Source organism: Orcinus orca, chromosome 6 (assembly GCF_937001465.1).
Source record: "Orcinus orca chromosome 6, mOrcOrc1.1, whole genome shotgun sequence".
Lineage (NCBI taxonomy): Eukaryota > Metazoa > Chordata > Mammalia > Artiodactyla > Delphinidae > Orcinus > Orcinus orca.
In genome coordinates this window covers 52,329,079-52,354,027 of record NC_064564.1, presented here as the reverse complement: position 1 = coordinate 52,354,027, position 24,949 = coordinate 52,329,079, and the positions used below count along the sequence as shown (strand labels likewise).

The window sequence follows — 24,949 nt, the reverse complement described above, 5'->3', positions numbered from 1 at the left end:
CATCACACTCCAGATCCACAAGGGGGTTTCCCAAGAAAAGTCCCACAAGAGACTCCATGACCAAATATATTTGGACATTGCTACATCCTAGACCAACTCACCTTTAGAGTTTTAAGATACACATTAGACCACTAAGTCTAACACTAAAGAAATCTGATTAACTTGGACAGTGTTTCCAAACTATTGCTCATTCGTCCCTTGTTTTACAGAATACTTATTAAAACTGAGCCACATGTTTGGAGACAAACATGAAACCCAGAGTAAGCTTGAAGTATGGGTAAAATGTCAGTGTGAGATACATGGAGAAATCTGAATTTTTTAGTGTGATTTTATTATAATTGATATTCTATTAGAAATAATATTTCCAACTCTACAGGGTTTGGAGAAGAATCAGAGGGGATTACTGGTGTCTCATTGGTGAACCAGATCATGATTCACAAAGGAAGAGACTGGGTTTGCACCCATAGCCCAGTACTGGATCAGGCATATCCTATGGGCTCTCAATGCATGTCAGAAGTCTCTGCTCTGAGCATCACAGGAGGAAGAATGGGGTCATATATATCTTCATTATTAGTCCTTTCAGCCTCAAAAATCTGGAACATTTTTTAATGCATTGTGTTATTTGATTCAGAAGATTAAGGCTCAAAAAATTTTAGAGGCAAGGTTAAAAGATTTGAATAGAGTTGAAATGTAATCACTGTTTGATGGCCGAACACAAAAACTGATGGTCATTTCCTTGCCAAGCTGCACAATACAAAATGTGACATGTTAATTGGACAGGAACTAGAAAATGTGTTTGTTGTTAATAATTTGTCATAATCACTGTTACTATGGTCCTTATTTTGGGAAACCGAAAGAACTCTCTTGTGGAAATCTTCATTAGCCTAGGATTCTGTCTACAGAACTTAAAGCAGTCTTCGGGGCATTATGTATATATTGAATATAAAGATCTCATGCAGCATTTCTTTTCATGGAACCAAAAGAAACTTCCAACCAAAAAAACAGGTGCATGCAGGTACACAAACAGATACCAAGCATTAGATCCCTCGCTGTCCCCAAATATCTGCTCAACATCCCTTGGAATGTAATTTGGAAATATCTCACTCTTTCAACTTTTCCATGCCAAGTGAAAGAAAGAACTCAAACTTTTTGAAACCCAGTCCCAGAAATAATCTGTCATTGAATGTAAGAATTCAGTTGACACTAATTATAGAACAGAGCATACACACACCAGCAGATTAAACCCTTTAAGTATTCCAAGGGAGAGGATGTTGAGCACAAGAGCCCCTTCTGCCCACCCCTGCCCTCACACTCTCCACAGGCACATGAACAGGTACAGGCAAGGCCACTGCTTCCTACCGGTAGAGCCTGTTCATCCTTGTCCCTGGCTGCAGATGACTGCATAAGAGGAAAAGGCAGAAACAGGAGACACAGAAATAACTAAACACATATAGGTTTTACATTTAATCACAAGCACCAGTATAGGGAAAGATTTGGTTCTTTCTGCTCCTGGGAAGGACTATGCCAACGCAGGGGGTCAAGAGTGTCTATTTCTAGCTAATATATCATGGTTTATTTAGGCATATGGTACTTTCGCTTGAAAGATCAAAGCCGAATGGCCAACTTAAATGTCCCGTAACAGAGGGCAGTTAAATCAGTTGTGGTCCAGCCAACCAGTGGAATGTCATGTGGCCACTACAATGAATGAGCTAAGTACACATGTGTTGACAAGGAAGAATATCTAAGATACATCGTTAAGTGAAAAAAATTTAAAAGCCTTATTTATTACCTCATTTTATAAAAGAAAATAAATTAATAATACTGCAGTATATGTAAAGAAAAAAGTTCTGCAAGAATCATTAGTGGTTATTCTTATTAGTGGTCGTCATTTGGGGCTGGGATTACAAGGACCTGTCATATTCCTTATCTTTCGGAGGGAACTGACATTCACCATCCCAAGTGTGATGAATAAAATAAAAGCCTGAAGACGTTAAGCCTTTGGAGAAAAGACTAAGGTCATCACACATGGAATCCAGATAATCCACCTTCTTTCCTGCCCCACCACTTCACATTTTCCATTCTAAAAAAGGAAATATCTGTCACACTGAGAAAAGTTGACTAAAACACAAGGGCACGTGAGAGCCAGTCATCTGTTGGGAGAGAACACAACTCAGACATGGGACACTGGTGCTCTTCTAACATGTCCCAAACTGGACGGCTTTGCTTCCCCCGCTTAATACGAATACACCCTCTTCAACAGAACCAGGCACTGTCCTGTGACCTTTCCAAGGGTACGCAGGTGTCTTGGGAACTTCCTCGTGATCAGACCACCGCCTCTGTCACTTCACCTCAACTACGGGTGCATACAGCAAGAAGATACTGGTTCTCCAATTAGCGTCTTTGCTAACCTGTGTCTTCAGGACTAATCACACACTCGGAGAAGAGAAGATGAGGGCAGAGCTGTTTTAAAATCTTCATGGGCCCTGGGCGCTCTTTTTTTAGTCCTACCACACATATCACAGAAAGAACGTGAAGATGCCCTCACATCCCACCTACGATATACATTTTTGTGTAAAAAAAAAAAACACGGAAAGGATTCTTATAATTTTGCATTTCAAATTATTGGCTATATGCAATTCACTTAATTCATGATTGGCATGCTAGAAATCTTGGAAAGTGAGAAAACTGAATCTGTGATTTGGTTTCATGTAATTTTTAAGAAGGCTAAATTTAATACTTAATGAAGTTGATAGTACATATTTTGTCAACATTCAATTAAACATTTCACAATCTTGTAGATAATTTTTGGATCTTAGAGTCAATGTCAACATATATTTTTTCTTCTGGTCCCAAACACTTTTGCAGACCCTTGAAGAACTTGTAAGGCTCAGGCACAAACGGAAGAGTTTAGGCTGGAGATAATTTCTGAGTAGAGCCCGCAGGCATGACTAAATTTGCCAGAACCTCCTAATTTGGGACTCTCTCTCGGTGACTTCTCTAAAAACACTAACAAGAAAATATCCCTGCTTCCCTAGTTCCAGAAACATGCTTGGGGAACTAGACTGGACCTGAAATTGTCCTTTGATTTCCTTTTTGCTCTGAAAGCCAACGTATGATCCCGTTTCTCTCTGGCAGTCCTTTCATTTTCTCGTCTCCCACATTAGACAGCTCAACAAATGGCCCCCCATTCTACAGAACAATCCCCCAGGCAAATTATCCAGTGCGGCCAGATCAGCCTTTGGACACACATGGAGATTAACTGTCAGAGCACGCCTTTTCAGGTAGCAAATTTACACCTTGTGGCTAAACGGGAGGCAAATAATTATGAGCTGGGATTGATACCACAGCAATATCACAGAACATGAAGGAACGGGATGAAACTGAGGAAAGAAAAGTGTGGTCTTTCTAAGAACAAAAATATCACCAGCAGAGAGTTTGGATTTAAAAGATAGATTTAAAAAATATTTGAGGAAGAAAAAAAAAATCCCAACCTGTCCTTTGGTCTGAAAGGAAGAAAAAAATTTCTATTCCATTGACTTGCTTTTTCTCTCATAAGCAACGAGGCTCATAAGACACAATAAACGTAGAGAAAGTGTGTTGTACATAGATTCTACGAAGATAAAACTCAGTGCAGAGAAAGGTCTAAATCCTTTACAAAATTTCCCACTGCTTAACGTCAGCAGAGGTTGGCATCATTAGTTTACTTTCAAGTGTAATTTGCAGACATGAATATACATCAGGTTACAACATGTAAATTTAGGCACACACACAAATGGCAGCTGAGGCCATTAAAACACCCCTGCACTTTCCTTTTATGTAGCCCTGTTGCAAAAGAGATGAGGAATGTGACATATGATGATAATTGCTCATTTTCAGGGCTTTGCCCACCTCTACTGATGATTCCTGATGCTCACCTGACTTAGCCCCCCTCTAATCGCATCTTGAAGCAGACTCACAGTCCTGGAAATGTGCCTCTGATTATGTTAGGAATTCAATTTTAAAGGGGCTTTCATTACACTGGAAGTGACTAGTGAAGGACCAGAGAAATGATCCAGATATGCACAGCTCGTAGTGTTTCTAAGAACTGGATTATTTAACTAAGTATCTGGGTTTTGGCCTCTGTGTGGTGATTTTCTTTTCAGGGCCATTGAACATCTGGCAAGTTTATGCTAACCCACTGGATGTCACAGAAAAGACAACTTCAAAAGAGGACTGATGTGACTTTGAGGATGAATCTCGGCATATTTATTACGCATTCTGCTTTTTTAATTTCCTTAATTTTAAACACACCGAAATATCATACACTTGGGCTGTACCAATTTCAAAGCCCAATTCCTGGTGGTCCGTTCACAAAGGCTGTGCCAGTTATAGGAAAGATCTGTTAAGCCACATCCATAGTATTCCACAGCAATTCTTGAAGAATACCTCTTTTACTTAACATGAAGTGTCCTGTAATTCAATACTTTAATTTAAACTGACCCTCTCACTAATTACTGCAAATAATTGAGCAACTGAGATGATGCCATTAATATCTGTTGTCCTTCCTGGTGGAAACCCAATTCTATGTGGGAATTTTGCTACCCGTTGGATAGGTGTTTTGAAAGTGCCACATTCCTCCATCCCGGATAATAAAACACACATCTCATTTACAAAGTATTTTTAATGCTATCAATCATTCACAAACCCTTAAACCACCTCTCTTCCTTTGGCCCTTAAAAGCCACTGGTTAGAAATGATTCCCCTGACTACTAAGTATAGTTTTGATGTGACTTTGTACAGAGCTTACCCTGCATACAGGCCCCCAGGGCTACCTCACACACATAAACATGAGGCAAATACTGCACAGTTTATGGCTACATCATGAACACACAGCCCCCGGTTTACTCTGGTTGGTAATCACCTACCTGCAGATTACACTATCAAGTGGGTTACTGGGAAGATTTCATGTGCCAAAAGACAAGTGTGTAAAATAAAGGGTGGATTTTCTGGCCAGTGGCTTTGGCAACAGATATAGAAAGACAAGCAATTTTTCACAACAGTCAAGTAACAACCATAAACTTCCACCACCATAACCTTTCACTAAGTCCTGTGAAATGCACCTAAATTCAGTGTGCAAAGGACTCAGAAGCACTATAAAGTCTACAAGAACAGACTTAAAAGTATAATTGTTTTGTCATAAATGGGATACAAAACATATATGCTGGCAATTAGAAATATTAATCCATTATTTAATTGATATTAACTTTAATGTCTTAGAATTTAGAAAGGTTGGGTGAGGGATGATTTGAATGATTGATTTTCATTTAAAAAATTAACAAGGAAGTATTAAATGATGCCTCCTTGTGCCTTCAATACATTTACATTCAATAAGCAAAAACATTTAAAATCTCCCTTCTGGTTAAAGATGAATAAACCTCAAAGCCTGTGGGAAGACTGGATAAAAGGTGCAAAAACTTCAAATCTGAAATCTAAAATGAAAGAAACCCAACCACTTCTTAATCAGACGCAAAATCATGTCCCTTTGCCTCCCTTTATTGTGCCCCTAACATACTCCCTAAAATATTAAGGGGAACAGGATTAAATAAATTCCTAAAGGAAGAAATACTAAGAGATTTAAATTCAAATTACTTTTACTACTGGTTGCCAGGTAATTACGCCACTATCACCGTCCTTTAGGAAAGTAAGAATCTCAAAGATCAATGAAGCGCTGAAGGTGGCAGCCCAGGCTGCAAGAATACCCACTTGCAACTCTGGTTTAAAGAAACACAGTGGGATGGAGAGAAAGGACAGAAATTAAGTAAAAAGCACGGTAATAGAAACTTTGGAAGCAAAGCATTTTGATGATTTATCTGAATAATTCCCATGATCTTAAAATACTTGGGATAGTAGAAAGAAACTTCAGAAGAATAGATACCCTTCAAAGAAATGAAATGGAAGTGAAATTGCTTAGAGACAGCTGGGAACAACATTTTACCTTTTAAATAGTTGTATGAGGGAAGAAATAACGTAGGATGAGAAGTGATGTCATACAGTTATTAAGAATATGGAATTCAGGCCCAGACTGTGCAAGTTCATTTCCTTTTTTTTGTCACTTATTAGCCATGTGACCTTGGACAAGTTACTTAATCTCTTTATGCTTTAGTTTCCTCATCTGTCAAATGGGGATAATAATAGTAACTACTTCAGAGGGTTGTTGAGAGGATTAAATGAGTTTATACATGTAAAGTGCTTAGACCATGTTTGGTACATGGTAAATGCTATGTATTAGCTCTACTATCAGTACTATTAATAATAAGAGCCACAGGGGAGAATAAAGACAAACTATATGCCAAAAGTAGGTTCAGCGTTGTGAACCGGCTTAGAGAACAGGGTGGTTTCTAAGGGAAGCAGGAAAATTCCATTGATTAGGATGGTGAGAGGTGATTTGTGTAGGACACTAGAGTACGGTTAATTGAGCATGCCCAAGGTTGGCAGCCCAGGGGAGAGGAGATGTCACAACAGATTATATTTCCTTGGCTTGGCTCCTGACTCCGTCCCTGTCCCATGAATCAGCATTGTCTGAAGGATACAGGATTGGCAAGGCGAGGCTAGCGTTTCGCATCTCATATACTTTAGTGGGCCTGGTTTTGATCAGGAAGCTCTGGAGGCTGGAAGATTCAGAGAAGGTAGGACCCCTACACTTACGGACGTTATATATATTATATGTCGATTACATCTCAATAAAGCTGCAAAGAGTAAAATAAAAACAAAAAAGGAGTTTAAATGCTTCTCACTAAATTGGTAAGCTGTACTGGGTGTGTACCACAACTGCCCTAGCCAGCTTCCCAAATAGTGGAAGCCGTAAGATGCCTGAGAGCAGGATTCACCTTGTGCCTCCTACGGTCCCTGACGTGGCTACTAAAACTGCAACCAGGTGGCAGGAGAGAGTGAGGCCACTCAGGCAGACTGGGGACTGTGCGGTCCTGCGTCCGTAACCAAAGCTCCTCTGATGCTTGCTCCAGAGGCTGAATTAATAGTAATGATGGTTATTTAAATCTACCCCTAAGAGCCCCTACTGAATCCTTCTTATTAAGTAGGTACATAAAAGACATTAATCCCCATTCTGTAAATGGAGAGAGAGAAGCAGGAAGTGCCTCAGGCTGTTTCTGTACTCGGGATACGGAGCACCTTTGTTAATACACTTAATTTAGGAATTAACAACCCGATCACCACTGCCATCTCTCGCCTCCCCCTTAGGAATCCAGATGTTGCCAATATACTTTGTTGTGTCATTTGAGCAATTCTCACAATTGCTAATGAGCCATTTTGATATGCCAATCAAACACAATCTGTTAGTGGTGTTCTGGCATTAGTCACACAAATTTCCTTTGATTGGTAAAGTACCCCAGTGCTCTCACATGTTAAGTCTGGATTACCTGACTTCCAAGGAAGAGTGTCTAAGATGATGTGAACTTAAAAGTCCGACAAATGCTGGCGCTGGTCATACCACAGAATAATTTGCCACAAATAAAGCAGATTCCAGTAATAATGGATAATATTTATTGAAAGCTCAGTGCGTGGCAAGAGCTTCATGTATAATATCTCATTGTATCCTCACAATAACAGGTATTATAACCAGTCCTGCCCCCTCTAATACATGAGGACCCCGAGGCTAATGGATGTTGGACAATTTGTCCATGTCCATGTAGCCAGTAAGAGGCAGAGCTGGAATAGGAGCTCAGACAGCTGGGCTCCAGAGCCTAAGTATTGGGGAAACAAGAAACTGGAATTTTCCTTGCAGTGGCCTGTGGGAAGGAGTCACTAGAACTGCAAATACAGTAAAACTAGTTTACTATTTTATATTAAGAACTATTTATGAGCTCTGACTTCCAATGGAAGCCAGAAAACCGTTGCCAGGTGATTGCTGTTAATACAGAACGACAGATTTTGTGTTCATTTGGTGCAAAGTTGGTGCCTGGGAATACAGAAAGTATAGAGGTTATTTTTTGATCTTTTGCCTCTTCCAGCATTATTATTTAGACTTGTCTACAATTGTCATAAATTTTCTTCTGAATGTCTTGAAGGTCACAGAGGCACTTTTACAACCTTCACAATGGCGTAGGTTCAAGTAACACTTCAAACTAGTTTATCCATACATCAAATTGACCTGTATTAATGAGTTTATAGCTCAGCAATAGGTGAGAAAAGAATATGAAAAAGAATGTTGTACACATGTGTATAACTGAATCACTTTGCTGTACAGCAGAAATTAATACAATATTGTAAATCAACTATACTTCAGTAGAAAAAAATAAAAGTGCAATTAAACTTTGGGAAAACAACAGAGGGCACAAATAACAAATATATAACATTTTCCACTGAAAATGCAGTCATATTGAGAATTGGTCCCCTTCCTTGATCTGCTCTCCTGTTCCTAAGAGAGGCCAGGAGGAAACTAAGATCACCCATGTCGTGGGTTCATTTCGAACACAGCTTGGCTACTTTCATATTCTACTCAGGCTCTGTGTGTCCCTCCATTTTCTCCCTAGTTCATTCTTTTGTATTATTTGTTTCATCTCTCTCTTTCCCACTACTGAGCATCCTTCTGAGGGCAGAGACAGTGCTTTTTTCATTTTATATTATTCCACAGCACAGTAGTGCTAGATGCTCAACAAATACACATTTCATAATAAATAAGTGAAATCAAGCCCACACACTCATATATAATGAGGTTGGAGGCACGTGGCTTCTTTCTAGTCCAACACCGAACCGTGTCACTTTCCTCTAAGCATCTGACACTGCTAATGACCCACTGCTTCTTGAACCGTTCTCCTCCCATGTATCTGAGATGTGTGCACCGACCAGGCTACTCTTTCCTCATACTTGTAGAAATGTCATAATATAAAAGCTCCCTTCTTTGAACTCTGACTGTAGTTAGAATCATCATTTCACAGTTATTCCCCATTGCTTGTTTGCCATTTTGCTTGCTTGGTTGGAACCGTAACCTTCTTGAACATGGGTGTCTTACACATTACACACCTTTGTATTTTATATTTTGCCTACCCGTGTGCCAGCATCCCGCGGATGCTCAGCAAACACGGATCTCTTGATTGACAGCTCGAAAGTTGTGGGATTCGTGCTTTGCAAGGAAGGAGGATGCTGAAATAGGCAGGAAACTCACTCTGAGACAGAAAAGAGTTGAGGGACCTAGACCCAGTGCTGGGCTTAGGTCACGGTCAGCAGAAACTCTTTGGACTAATACAGAGTGGTACTGATTCTCTGGCTTAATCCCTAGACCCTGTGCCCAAGCACTATTGCATGGGTCCTTTAAACTCAGAGAGCCAGTCTTCTTTTTGGTGGTTGAATGGGACCTGCAATAGTAGTGGCAGAGGCGAGTGTGGTGGAAGCACTGAATGGAACAGGACCACCATGTAGTGAAGTGGAGAGCATGGGAGTAAGGAACAGTTCCATTGGACACTGACCATTACATACCTGGGCACCCTAGAAAAGTACGGTACACAATAAAGACTACGAATCCCACCACTGGGGCCTGACACGAAGACAGTTACCATTGCACTTTCCCCCTAAGGCTGATGCAATCTACAGTAACAAGAATCACATGAAGCTTCAAATTTATCTACACAGATCACTTATCTTTCCTACCCTTTGCTCTCATAGGCAGTCCAGGCAAATTGCCATTTGAGCTATTTTATCTATGTCCTACCTTGGATATTACCAAGTTATGCCCTTGTGCTCTACTTGCCAAATATCTTCCTTCATGGTATCTTCAAAACCACTCTTTCGTTCATTCTTCAACACATATTTAATGAGTACCTTATATGCCTCACACTGTTCTAGGTATGGGAATAGTCTAGTGAACAAAACAGCCCGAATCCTTGCTCTCATGGAATTTATATTCTAGTTTAAATCTCTCTTCTAAGACGTAGTCTTCCAATTAAGTAGCAAAGGTGGCCATTAATATATAAAATCCCTGCTGACTTTTACTGAGTACTAACTACACTAGAGACAGTGCTAAATGCTCATTTAATCCTTGTCATAATTCTAGGTGGAAGGTTCTATTAGGAAGCATTGAAAGAAAATCTTTTTATTTTGAAATAATTATAGAATCACAGGTAGTTGTAAAAAAAAAAAAGTACAGGGAGGTGCTGTGTACACTTTACCCAGCCTCCCCTAAAGACAGCATTTTGCACAACTATAGTACAATATCAAAACCAGGAAGTTGGCATGTACAATCTATTGAGTTCACTCGAACTGTGCCACTTTTATGCGCACTTACTTGTGATTGTGTATGGTGTGTATGGCATTTGTGTTGCTCTATGCAATTTAATCACATGTATAGCTTCAGGTAACCATCACTGTAATCAAGATACTTAACTGTACCGTTACCATAAGATTCCTTTCTGCTACCCCTTTATATCTACATCCACCCCTCTCCTCATCCGTATCACCTGGTACTCACTAATCTGTTATCTACCTCTATAATAATTTCATGATTGTTATGTAAGTGGAATCATGCAGTATGTATCCTTTTGAGACTGGCTTTTTCTACTCAGTATAATTTCCTAGAGGGCCATCCAAGTTGTAGCAGATATCAACAGTTTGTTCCTTTTATTGTTGAGTAGTATTCTATGATATGGATCAACCACATACATCCATTGAGGGACATCTGGATAGTTTCCAGTTGGGGGCTATGGTGAATAAAGACGCTTCGAGCATGCATGTACAAGTTTCTGCATAAGGATAAGTTTCATTTCTGTAGGATATATGCATAAGAATACAATTTCTGGGTTATAAAACCATTTATAGTTTTAAAAGGAACAACAAAATCATTTTCCAGAGTGGCAGTGGCCGTGCTATTTTATATTCCCACCAGCAATGTATGAGTGATCCAGGTTTTTCTGCATTTTTGGCAGCATTTGGTATTGCCGCTAATTTTTATTTTAGCCATCCTAATAGGTATAGTTATATCTCATTGTGGTTTTAATGTGCATTTCTCTAATGCCTATGATGTTGAACATTTTTTCATCCACTTATTTGCTGTTTGTATATCCCCATTAGTGAAATGTTTGTGCCTATCGTTTGCCCATTTTCTAATTGGATTTTTAAAATAAATTTATTTATATTTTATTTTTGGCTGCGTTGGGTCTTCGTTGCTGCACGCAGGCTTTCTCTAGTTGCGGCGAGCGGGGGTTACTCTTCGTTGTGGTGTGCAGGCTTCTCATTACAGTGGCTTCTTTTGTTGTGAAGCATGGGCTCTGTGGACGCAGACTTCAGTAGTTGTGGCACACGGGCTCAGTAGTTGTGGCTCATGGGCTCTAGAGTGCAGGCTCAGTAGTTGTGGTGCATGGGCGTAGCTGCTCTGAAGCATGTGGGATCTTCCCAGACCAGGGCTTGAACCTGTGTCTCTTGTACTGACAGGCAGATTCCTAACCACTGTGCCATCAGGGAAGTCCCTCTAACTGGATTTTTTAAAAATATTATGTTTCAAGAGTTCTTTATATATTCTAGATACAAGTCCTTTGCCAGATATGTGGTTTGCAAATATTATCTCCACACCTGTAATTAGTCCTTTCATCTTCTTAACATTGTCTTTCACAGAGCAAAAGTTTTTAATTTTGATGAGGTCCAATTTATCAATTTTTCTTTTGACACACTGGGTTTGGTAGCACATCTAGAAATTCTTTGCCTAGTACTTGGTCCAGAAGATTTTATTTCTATTATTTTCTAGAAGTTTTTAGTTTTATGTTTCACATTTAAGCCCCGATATATTTTTTTTATTGGAGTATACTTGGTTTACAATGTTATGTTAATTTTAGGTGAATGGCAAAGTGAATCAGTTATACATATACATATATCCACTATTTTTTAGCTGCTTTTCCCATATAGGCCATTACAGAGTATTGAGTAGTGGTCTTTGAGTTAATTTTTGAATAAAATATGAGTTTTGGTTGTGATCCATTTTTTGCCTATGGATGTCCAATTGCTATTATACCCATTTTAAAGATCAGGAGTGGAAGGTCTAGTGAAGTTACCTGACTTGCTCACAGTCATACAGGTAGTAAGTGAAGGCACTGGGGTTGAAATGCAGGAAGTCTAACTTGAAACTATGTGCTCTTAATGGCTATACTTCCCTGGGTCCAAGGCATCACTCTCTCTGCATTCCTCAAGTAAACATGAAACACACTCTGAATTCACCTTCCTGCAGAAGGAAATTTATTCAGAAAATGGAAGCCATCTAACCTCCCTAGAGCTATTTAAGAAAATCTAGAGTTTTATTCATTAGCCTTGCTTTGAACAAAAAATACATGATTTAAAAAATAAACTATTATTTCCAATGTCATGCATCCTTTCAATAGCATAAAGACAAAGTTCAAACCAGAAAAACAGAGATGAAATTGAGATCTGCCATTAAGTAAGGACAGTGCTCTATTTTTGCTGATGAAGTATTAAAGGACTGACAATGTTGGAAGTTCAGGCCTTAAAATAAAATTTCTGGTCCCACATAGTGGCTGTGGTCTCTGAGGGCATATCTTATCTGCTACCTGTCAATAGCACAACGGAAATTGTGTACCATTGAGAACAGATGTAGCCTCACAATAACAGAAATGGAAAAAGATATGCTCTGGGAATCCTAACTGCATTACTGTCAAATGGAGCCAGGAAGTGCCGATATTACAGTCAGTACCATCTTCTTGGCCAAATACTCAGCACTATTTTCAGTGTTGGAATTAAAAATCTGTTGCAGAATTAGGGGAAAACGACATGAGGAATATCCTATAGAAAAAACTTTCTTTCTAATTGCTGTTGACTCTGAAGCCTTGGCTTTAGACATTGAGAACTTCTAGATAATTCTAGATACTTCATTTTGCAGCAGGTCCCAGGGCACAAGCTTACTGCCCAGAGAGCATCTTAAATGACGATAATAATCATATAATGTTGTATAATATCATCACTGAAAGTATATTATTTACTCAGCTATAGGAATGCTGGACATCTTACAACAGGATTCTAATATAGTGAAATTATGTTCCTGTGGGAAAATGATGCTCACTGATTGAAGAAAATCCTGTCCAAAAGTGAAAGATTGTGCTTGTGTTGACATTTCTCTTAAAATAATGTGTGTTTATCCTCTAAGGTTCTATAAGGAAAAATTTCGAACACAGGAAAAGCCTGAAGAGTAGTACAATGAATCACCATACTCCTACCACTTAGATTCAGTAATTGTTAGCATTTTCTATATTTGCCTTATCAATATATGTATATATTGATAATTTTTTTCTGAATCATTTTAAAGTAAGTGGCAGATGTCATGCTAAACATTTCACATGTTATCTTCCAAGGACATGGTCATTCTCCTGCATAATCATTATACTGAATGCATGTGCATTTTGTCTGTATGTAATAAGTGGCATGTTGCCTTAACTGGCTAACACCTCCTAATGGTGTTTTTTTTTTAAACATGGTCAATTATTTTTATATTTATAATTTTGTCCTCAAGGCTAGTTATTAAGTGTATGTAAAACAAAGTACCTGTTTTACTTGTGAAGACCTCCTCCTTTCCTTACTTATCCCACCAACCCATGAGAGCAGATCAAGAAAAATCATTTGGTTCATTAAAAAAATTGCTCTAGACACAAATATTCATTTCCTGACTATGTTTGCTATTAGCTTATTGGTGGACAATACTGTCCATACAAATATTTATAAATACAAATACTACTTAGTGCTGGAATTTGGGGTCCATAGTCTGGATTTAAGAGGGGAGTTGTGAAATCTCTGAAATCATGTGTAACATTTGGTGTACATATGAATTTTCAGGGGCAGGAGGAAGAGTATCCACAGCTTCTCGCAGATTTTCGTAAGTGTCTATGACCCTAAAAAGGTTAAGAATCGCTGATCTAATGCTTTCAAAACACCCTTTGGAAGTTGGATGACATTATTACAAAGGGCACAAATGATCAATTGCTAAATGACAGAAAGAAGGAATTCCAGAAGGACCCATCTAGTCTATGCAATGACAGCTCGATGCCACTGAAGTGTGTTCTGGCAGAGGGGAGCTAGAGCAGAAGGCAGCACAAAGCATGTTACACACATCGACAAGTTCTCAATTAGTTCAGACTCTTCAGGAAAAAGATCTGAATGTCACTGCAGATGATCCAGTTCTATTCAGTGGGCAGAGACTGGGCGGAGTGCCAAAGGGCAGCTCCATGGACCAGGCACGCATCTCACGCAACTGTGTTTGTTGCAGATGTCCCCCGTCTGCAGGCTTTGGCAGCCTTTAGGGCGGCTTACTACTGTGATTATGCTCACCTCGGAGAAACACAGAAGGATGCCGAAAAACCCAAAGTAAACAAGTGAGAGAAAGGAAAAGAGTCTCCTCTTTTACCTGCCAGGCCATTTTGGAAATGAGAATAAATGCCAAGGGGAATAAAACAGGGGCATAAAGAAGCACTGGTACTGTGCTAGGTGTTCTCACATGGCTATCTCATGGCATTAGCAGAACTATGAGTATCTCCTTTAAACCGTTTGGTAGCTGGAAGGAAGTGCAGCTCAAACGAATGAAGCAACTGGGTGGGAAAAGGACAACTAGTTACCCAGTGAGCAGAGGCCGGCGTCAGACCCCGTGTCTTTGAATGCCATTTCCCATCACAAATATTTAGTGTGGGAGGATAGACGTGGAACACACAAATGATAAAGAAAAATAAAAAAGTGAAATCCCCTGGTTCTGTGGGGTCGTTCGCTTACTCTGCTTTGTTTTGTGTTGGCGTCTATTGAAAAATGCAGGTGAGAGACAAATCAATAGCACTTAGCTTTTGAATGAATTGATTTAGATGCATTATCCCATTTAATATTAAAAATTTTTTTTATTGGAGTATAGTTGATTTACAATGTTGTGTTAGTTTCTGCTGTACAGCAAAGTGAATCAGTTCTACATATAAATATATCCCATATAGGGATATTTTTAGATATTTTTAGATTCTTTTCCCATATAGGTCATTACAGAGTATTGACTAGAGTTCCCTGTGCTATACAGTAGGTCCTTATTAGTTATCTATTTTATTTAATTTTTAAAAATTTATTTATTTACTTTTTAAAAATTTCTTTGCTTTCTTTTTTTTAAAACATCTTTATTGGAGTATAATTGCTTTATGATGGTGTGTTAGTTTCTGCTGTATAACAAAGTGAATCAGCTACACGTATACATATATCCCCATATTCCCTCCCTCTTGTGTCTCCCTCCCACCCTCCCTATCCCACCCCTCTGGGTGGTCACAAAGCACCAAGCTGATCTCCCTGTGCTATGCAGCTGCTTCCCACTAGCTAGCTATTTTAGATTTGGTAGTATATATAAGTCCATGCCACTCTCACTTCGTCCCAGCTTACCCTTCTCCCTCCCCGTGTCCTCATTCCTGTCCTGCCCCTTTATTCCTGTCCTGCAACTTTATTCCTGTCCCGCCCCTAGGTTCTTCAGAACCACTTTTTTTTTAGATTCCATATATATGTGTTAGCATATGGTATTTGTTTTTCTCTTTCTGACTTCACTCTGTATGACAGACTCTAGGTCCATCCACCTCACTACAAATAACTCAATTTCGTTTCTTTTTATGGCGAGTAATATTCCATTGTATATATGTGGCACATCTTCTTTATCCGTTCATCTGTCGATAGACACTTAGGTTGCTTCCATGTCCTGGCTATTGTAAATAGTGCTGCAATGAACATTGTGGTACGTGACTCTTTTTGAATTATGGTTTTCTCTGGGTATATGCCCAGTACTGGGATTGCTGGGTCATATGGTAGTACTATTTTTAGTCTTTTAAAGAACCTCCATACTGTTCTCCATAGCGGCTGTATTAATTTACACTCCCACCAATGGTGCAAGACAGTTCCCTTTTTTCCACACCCTTTCCAGAATTTATTGTTTGTGAATTTTTTGATGATGGCCATTCTGACCAGTGGGAGGTGATACCTCATTGTAGTTCTGATTTGCATTTCTCTAATGATTAGTGATGTTGAGCATCCTTTCATGTGTTTGTTGGCAATCTGTATATCTTCTTTCGAGAAATGTCTGTTTAGGTCTTCTGCCCATTTTTGGATTTGGTTGTTTGTCTTTTTGATATTGAGCTGCATGAGCTGCATGCATATTTTGGAGATTAATCCTTTGTCAATTGCTTCATTTGCAAATATTTTCTCCCTTCCTGAGGGTTCTCTTTTCGTTTTCTTTATGGTTTCCTTTTCTGTGCAAAAGCTTTTGTTTCACTAGGTCCCATTTGTTTATTTTTGTTTTTATTTCCATTTCTCTAGGAGGTGGGTCAAAAAGGATCTTGCTGTGATTTATGTCATAGAGTATTCTGCCTATGTTTTCCTCTAAGAATTTTACAGTGTCTGGCCTTACATTTAGGTCTTTATTCCATTTTGAGTTTATTTTTGTGTATGGTGTTAGGGAGTGTTCTAATTTCATTCTTTTACATGTAGCTGTCCAGTTTTCCCAGCACCACTTATCAAAGAGGCTGTCTTTTCTCCATTGTAGATTCTTGCCTCCTTTATCAAAAATAAGGTGACCATATGTGCATGGGTTTATCTCTGGGATTTCTATCCTGTTCCATTGATCTATATTTCTGTTTTTGTGCCACTACCATACTGTCTTGATTACTGTAGCTTTGTAGTATAGTCTAAGTCAGGGAGCCTGATTTTCTCCAGCTCCGTTTTTCTTTCTCAAGATTGCTTTGGCTATTCGGGATCTTTTGTGTTTCCATACAAATTGTGAAATTTTTTGTTCTAGTTCTGTGAAAAATGCCATTGGTAGTTTAATAGGGATTGCATTGAATCTGTAGATTGCTTTGGGTAGTATAGTCATTTTCACAATGCTGATTCTTCCAATCCAAGAACATGGTATATCTCTCCACCTGTTTGTATCATCTTTAATTTCTTTCATCAGTGTCTTCTAGTTTTCTGCATACAGGTCTTTTGTCTCCTTAGGTAGTTTATTCCCAGGTATTTTATTCTTTCTGTTGCAATGGTAAATGGGAGTGTTTCCTTAATTTCTCTTTCAGATTTTTCATCATTAGTGTATAGGAATGCAAGAGATTTCTGTGCATTAATTTGGTATCCTGCTACTTTAACAAATTCATTGATTAGCTCTAGTAGTTTTCTGGTAGCTTCTTTAGGATCCTCTATGTATATTATCATGTCATCTGCAAACAGTGACAGTTTTACTACTTCTTTTCTGGTTTGGATTCCTTTTATTTCTTTTCCTTCTCCGATTGCTGTGGCTAAAACTTCCAAAACTATGTTGAATAACAGTGGTGAGAGTGGGCAACCTTTTCTTGTTCCTGATCTTAGTGGAAATGGTTTCAGTTTTTCACCATTGAGAACAATGTTGGCTGTGGGTTTGTCATATATGGCCTTTATTGTGTTGAGGTAAGTTCCCTCTATGCCTACTTTCTGCAGGGTTTTTATCATAAATGGGTGTTGAATTTTGTCAAAAGCTTTCTCTGCATCTATTGAGATGATCATAAGGTTTTTCTCCTTCAATTTGTTAATATGGTGAATCACATTGATTGTGTATATTGAAGAATCCTTGCATTCCTGGGATAAACCCCACTTGATCATGGTATATGATCCTTTTAATGTGCTGTTGGATTCTGTTTGCTAGTATTTTGTTAAGGATTATTGCATCTATGTTCATCAGTGATACTGGCCTATAGATTACTTTTTTTGGGACACCTTGTCTGGTTTTGGTATCAGGGTGATGGTGGCCTCGTAGAATGAGTTTGGGAGTGTTCCTCCCTCTGCTATATTTTGGAAGTGTTTGAGAAGGATAGGTGTTAGCTCTTCTCTAAATGTTTGATAGAATACACCTGTGAAGCCATCTGGTCCTGGGCTTTTGTTTGTTGGAAGATTTTTAATCACAGTTTCAATTTCAGTGCTTGTGATTGGTCTGTTTATATTTTCTATTCCTTCCTGGTTCAGTCTCAGAAGGTTGTGCTTTTCTAAGAATTTTTCCGTTTCTTCCAGGTTGTCCATTTTATTGGCATATAGTTGCTTTTAGTAATCTCTCATGATCCTTTGTATTTCTGCAGTGTCAGTTGTTACTTCTCCAGTTACCTTTTTTATATATAGTCGTGTGTATATGTCAATCCCAATCTTCCAATTTTACCCTCCCCTCCTTAGCCTCTGGTACCATAAGTTTGTTTTCTACAGCTGTACCTCTCTATTCCATTTAATATTTATAGCTCTGTAAGCTTTGTCAATCCCATTTTACTGCTGGAAAAAAGTGAGGCTCAGTGAGGCTGACTAAATAGCCCAAGGTTACAGATGTAGATAAAGTTGGGGTTCATGCCCAGCACCATCTGGTCTGGAAGCAGGTCTTCTCTGCAGGCTGGAGGCTATGGGATCAGGGACTATGTTAACATCTGGAGGGCACAGACTTTCAGGCCACTAGAGAGCACTTAGTTGAATGAGGAAAGGTTATTTTCTCCAAATGAGTCCCCCTTTTATCCAATACACACATTGTTAAGAAGTTCTGTAGGAAATCAAGTTTTAGTAAATTGAATTTATCCTTATTGTCAATGAATATTCATTAGGCACATGATTCTAATACTTCCCTTTACTTGTTCCTTCTGTTGAATTGGAGATTCACATGCATTTAAACATCTTGGAATAGCTAAAGGAATCTCTGTTTTGTTTTTTTGTAATGGAATGATTATTTCCCAATGAGTTAGACTGTCACATCTGTATTTCTAACATAGCACTTAACAAACATACATGAGAATATGAAATTACAAGAAGCTACAACTGGAAGAATTAAATATCTAAACTCAGAGATGGCAGACAGCCAGGTTTAAATTTCTACCCCTGAACAAATCTGGAATCTCTCAGAAGCTTTGGCCAAGAATTTCAACTTCATGGAACTGCAGAGAAGTGGGCAAGTCAGTCATGCTCACCCTAGACAGATGAGAATGGAATCTGCTTCAATTTTTTCCATTTTCTCATCAAATAATGGTCATTTTGCATTTGCAAGTGGTTTTCCCAGCGCAAAGATCCTTTCTCACAGCTCTTCATCCCTCTCTCATAAATTTGTTAAAATGTCACTGGGTGAAGCCACTATATTATAGGTAATTGTGTGGGTTTTCCACTTACGTGTGGTGGTTTGTTTGCAAAATGGCTGCAATTGTTCTCCTCCCTATATCCATGAACCTTTGCAACAGTGACTGTAGTTCCCCCACATAAGGGGATGGAGTTTACTTCCCTTTCCTTTGATATGGGCTGGTCTTATGACTTGCTTTGGTTAAGAGAATGTGGTGGAAGGGACAGCATGCCAGACTAGGTCTCAAGGGCCCTTGCACGCAGGTAGACGTTCCCTTAGAATTCTGCCCAGCCACCACATGAGCCAGCCCAGATTAGCCTGCTAGCTGTCCCCTGTCAGGCCAGCCATCATCCAGCCAGATGACAGAATTACCACTGAGCAGTGAGGCAAATACTTTGGGGATGTGTATGTGCGCGGTACATACCTACGTGTCTTTCTCATCAAGGATCTTATTTGGACATGGGGTCATATTAGCAATATCTGGATAATGAATTTTTAGTGTAATGATGACAATATTTTGCATTAGCAGATTCTCAAATCTCCAATATGGAAACTGAGATAGACACACCTCCTTTAATATAAGAGCTTGACTAAGATGAGAGTCAATAGCTTTTAGGCCTTTCTGAATCCATTTATCCACAGTTATTCAGAGGAAGCAAACCAACTTTTAAAACATAAGGCACAGTGATGAGGGAAGGGGGCAGGGAGAGGTCAAGAGAAAGAGAATATTTCTTGTTAATTTGGAAAATCTACAAATATTTACCCTATTAATCAAACCTCAAACCATATGCACTCTTAAAAATATGTTCGTTAATAGATTTCTGAGATCATTCATGCTTCAGTATAATAACTTGAATTTATTAAAGGAATGAAGAAATTAAAGCTTCCTGGTTATTGTCACTGATAACCTGGTAAATAAGAAAAACCTCTCTGCTGAAGAGGTCACAAAATAAAATTATGATCATAACACATTTAAGCAGTCGAAAAGCATTATGTCTTATACAACTTTAATCTGCCTGGAACCTTTCCACGAAAGCGCCGTCAGTTTTACCTAAAAATGGCTCCCCTGCTGTTATTAATCCATATGCTTTGCTGAGCACTCACTGCATAAGTGACATCAGATCCATTTGGAAAATAAGAAGTTGAATCTTCACCTTTTTAGATGTTAGTGTTCAGTGCCTTTCTCTCTGGACTGCTGGGCAAAACATCTTCACATGTCTAGGGTTTATTTTAGGTTGCTTCAACATTTAAAAAAACTAATACTTATGTTTTTGACCATAAAAACAATACATGTTCACCGGGAAGTAAAGGTCTTGATATGGGGTTTGCAGGGCCAGGACAAAGGTGAGGCAAATGTCTCATTGGCGTCATGCACAAAATTTAAGGGGGCATCAAAAAACTTGGTAATATAAATGATACAAATGCAATCTTTCAAAAATCAAAATTAATGTACAAATTCCATGTTGAACAAAAGATCAAAATTTTAAATAAAGATAGGCTCCGACCCTGTACTTGCATGACCCTTTGTCATGTACCTTATCCTAATCCTGGCCCTGGTTCCAATAAAATTTTATTTATAAAAACAATCGGCTGGACTTCCCTGGTGGCACAGTGGTTGAGAATCCGCCTGCCAATGCAGGGGACACAGGTTCGAGCCCTGGTCCGGGAAGATCCCACATGCCGCGGAGCAACTAAGCCTGTGCGCCACAACTACTGGGCCTGCGCTCTAGAACCCGCGAGCCACAACTACTGAAGCCCGTGCACCTAGAGCCCGTGCTCTGCAACAAGAGAAGCCACTGCAATGAGAAGCCTGCGCACCGCAACGAAGAGTAGCCCCCGCTCACCACAACTAAAGAAAGCCCTTGGGCAGTAACGAAGACCCAATGCAGCCAAAAATAAACAAACAAATAAATAAATAAACAAAAAAACAAAAAAAAACCAATTGTGTGGCCCATGGGCTATTGTTTGTTAATGTGATTTTTAAAAAATACTCCATTAAAATATGATTTATCTTGAACTGAGATTTTGGATGCCTGCTTAAATTTTGTGCCTCACTCACCTCACCCCAGTTCCAGCCCTGGGAGTTCAGATTTTATTTTAAGTTGAAATGATAGGCAAATGAAGTTTTTCAAGCAAGGGCTTGATGGGACTGAAGTTTTAAAAAGATGGCTTTGGCTGCTGTATAGATTGGAAGGAGGTCAAATGTGAAACTAGGAGACTAGTTAGGAGACTGATGCTCTAGTCCAGTGATTCTGCTCTTATCGAAGTCATCAAAGACCACTTTGGTGTAAAGGCAGTGGCCACGTCCCTGTGCTTACACTTCACTGGACATCTCAGCATCTGTCTTCTTCCTGTCATTCTCTCCTGACTCTCCTTCTACCTCACTGACCCCTCCTTCCCAGTCTTGAGGACTCTGCTCTCTTCTGTTCTCAAACAATCCCTTGGCCTTAAATACCATCAACAGACATCTCTAGTCCTGACTCTGTCCTCTCCAAACATGCACATCCAACTGCCCATCCGCCATTTCCATTCCATTTCTAGTGGGCAGACCTCACAGGTCAAAGTTCACGGTCATAGATATTAAGGAAAGTGCCTTTCTATCTGTACTGTTGGGATCAGTCCAATTACAAACTTAGATGTTACAAAATATCTTCAGATTTCTTTAGTTTATTTTAGCTTGTTTAAACATTTTTTTAACACTTAAAATAACATGTATGTGTTTGGACTATAAAAGCAACACATGTTCACTGGAAGTTTTTTTCTGCTCCCCAAACCTGTTACTCTTCCCCCTTCCTTTGAGTAGAGGATGGCATTGTCATCTACCCAACTGTTCAAGCCAAAAAATTAGGAGTCTTGCTGAATTTTTCTTTTTCTCTTTTCTCCTACAACAATCTACCAGCAAATTCCAGCAATTCTATTGCCAAAATGTGTCTCCATTTTTCTTTTAAAAACATCAGCACCAACCTCAGTAGGCTGAGGACCTAGCTCCCACATACCTAGGGTAGGGTCTGCCTGGATGGAAGAAGCTGGGGTGCAAGGGGTTGGGGGCGGGAAAGAATGTGGGAACAGGAGTGTTAAATTTCCAGCACGGGTTGTAGGGAGGGAGACTGGCTTGGCTTTTGGGAGGGGGAAGATGCAGGCTGGAGAACTGGTTCCTCATGTGCCTGGGTTTTACTCCCCAGGTGGCACAGAGGCTACAAGGCATCCTAGCTTTAGGCCCACTGCACACACTCCCTCACGTCCTGTGCTGGGTCCGCACATCTGGATCTGGGACCAGAGGAAGAAATAAATACTCCAGCAGGCCCTGGGAGGTGCATCTGGTCGACCTTGGAGGGAGCAGGGTGATCTCTGTGAAGACGTGTCTAGTTGTCATCTGGGAGGCTGCCCAAGCAGAGAGGTTGGTGACAGTGCGCAGCCGGAACTCAGCTTGTATGGCTCAGAATCCACGGCCTGGCATAGGGCTGACACCAGGGGGCAGTGTACCGAAACCACAGGGTCAGTGTGCTAAGCTAACTCCTCTGGGAGATGAGTTCACTAATGAAGAGCCATCTAACCAGCAGCATGCCCATGGGTCCTGCTCACACAGACCAAATGAAGTTCGTTCGCCTGATGTGTTGTTTGATTTGGCTTTGAAGGTGCCTTATATGGGGCTGTGACGCCATGACTTTTCATGCTTCCTGATTGCGAGAGCCAGCTTCCAGAGATGGTACTAATTTTTAAAAATACAGATCGGAATGAATTCATTAATCTTCTTCCCACTTACAAAAATCTGTGGATTTTATTTAGTAACTACTGATTTTGAATGCTCTTTGCATATCAAATGTAAGCTGTCGTGACCCTGTCGGATGAAGAATTTTTATCTTAATGTTAAATACTGAAAAATGGTAAATATGTGCTTTACTTATACCTGCATTTTACTAAATTCAGTGGATACTATACTATAAAAATGTTAGATTTAATAGCTCTTTTCTACTAAATTGTCTGTTGCAGAGATCAAAGTGTCCATTATTCGGGTCAGTTATGTTTTTCATTGATCTTATTTGTTTGAAGTATCTCTAGCTTATTTTTTGACATGTTCCTGCTACTCCACACTTGCCACCACCATTAAATTTGAATAACTGGTGCAAATGTCCCTAAAATGCTAGCAAATTGAGCATGGAACCATTGGGGTATATTTCTCTGTATATGGAGTGTTTGCTATTGATGGGCCAGCAAGCGAGTCTAATCCAGATATGCTCCAGAGGGTGGGTAAGAGGGGCTTGTTGCCATAGACACCATGTCCCAGGACAACTGCCCCAAACACTCTTGCATCCTTTGGAAGGAGCAGACGTGTCATGTCTGAGCCTTCTTTCTATAACATATATTTACTGAAAATAACAATGAACATCTGTGTATGCCTTTCCAGTTTGCAAAGCACTTGCAGTACGTCACTATTAACATGCTGCTTAGGACAGCAGTTCTCAACATTAACTTTTCCTGTAACACTTGAGGATGATACTGATGTGTGTGACACTCGCACAGCAAAGGGCCAATGATATGCTTAATCCACAGAGTGTAGGATTTCCCAGAACTTTACGTCTTTGCCTCCTTCCTCCTTGTGGAAGCTTGTCGGAACTCAGTTGAGTGAGGCTAAGGTTATTGAGATAACCTTGAAACTACTTTAATTGGTGCAAGTAAATTTATGAACCTGGGTACTTAAGTCATTGTGAATATAAACTACCTATGACACCCCTCACACCTGGAAACACACTAGTCCCTCTCCACACTGCGAACCTGGAGCTTAGTGAGAAATACCATGTCTCATCTAAAGGTCAAAAATTTATGTAAAGTGAGAGTAAGGTGCAGTGTTGGAGATACGGATGATGGAAGCACTGGTATTATTGATGGTGGGGAGAGATCGTGCTTAGAATTGTTGATTTCTGTTCTCTTCTGGAAATAGGTAAGAGTATTAAGACAGTCAGATTCAAATGAATGTAGGTGGAAGACTGGCTTCTGAGGAATAAGGACATTCAGCCTAAACTGACATGTTTGTAATTTTTTAAGTTGACACTGTTTGCTTACTATGCCAGGAAGGGTCTATGTATTTCACATAGATTCACTCATTGAATCCTCATAACGGCCTGTGAGATAAGTTCTATTTTCATCCCCATGTTACAGAATGGCAAAACTGAGGAAACTGAGGAAGGGGAAGATGAAATTACTTGCCTAAAGCTTACTGTAGTAAATGATAGAGCTGAGTCTGAAGCCAGGCAGTCCACCCAAGGTCTGTGTCCTTAATCATCATGCTACTCTCTATCTCCAATTTCAACTGGTTTAATGTTAAATTACCACCCTGTTTTTCTCATTTGACCTTAGCTTATGTACATTTTCTCTCTATTTTTACACAAGTACTATGCTTGATATAAAAAGTTCATGTTTATTAAAAAAATCATGCCACTTTCATGTTTTGCTTAATGGATACTTGCACATATCTGAAAATAGGACTCTTCATTAGGAATATTTGTCATCATTAATGCTGCTTATTCACATTGAAAATTTTGTAGGTAAATTATTATATTAGTAATTCTCATTCTGTGATCTCTAAGTCTAAGAGTACATTTATTTAAATAGGGCCTTTTTCCTGAACTAACTTTGGATTGGAACTTCCAGAACAAACTTTGACCAGGCATGAAACTACACAAGGAGAATAAGAAATATACAGTACTTAAAAGTGAGAAAAGACGTCCTATTTTATTACATTCTATTTGGTACAGTTTCTTTTTTTTTTTGCTGTACGCGGGCCTCTCATTGTTGCGGCCTCTCCCGTTGCAGAGCACAGGCTCCGGACGCGCAGGCTCAGCGGCCATGGCTCACGGGCCC

At 39.5% G+C, this 24,949-nt stretch overlaps 1 protein-coding gene across 4 annotated transcripts in view; it reads right to left on the bottom strand.

The window, feature by feature from the left end:
* Positions 1-24,949, bottom strand: part of SLC24A2 (solute carrier family 24 member 2) — a 245,728-nt gene that overhangs the window by 100,759 nt on the left and 120,020 nt on the right. For 2 of the 4 annotated variants that reach the window (XM_033439717.2, XM_033439718.2), the window contains exon 3: positions 1,360-1,398. The exons of the other annotated variants lie outside the window; for them this stretch is intronic. In XM_033439717.2, coding sequence (XP_033295608.1) covers positions 1,360-1,398 — 39 coding nt within the window. The remainder of the gene's footprint in view (positions 1-1,359; positions 1,399-24,949) is intronic. 4 annotated transcript variants of the gene reach the window in all.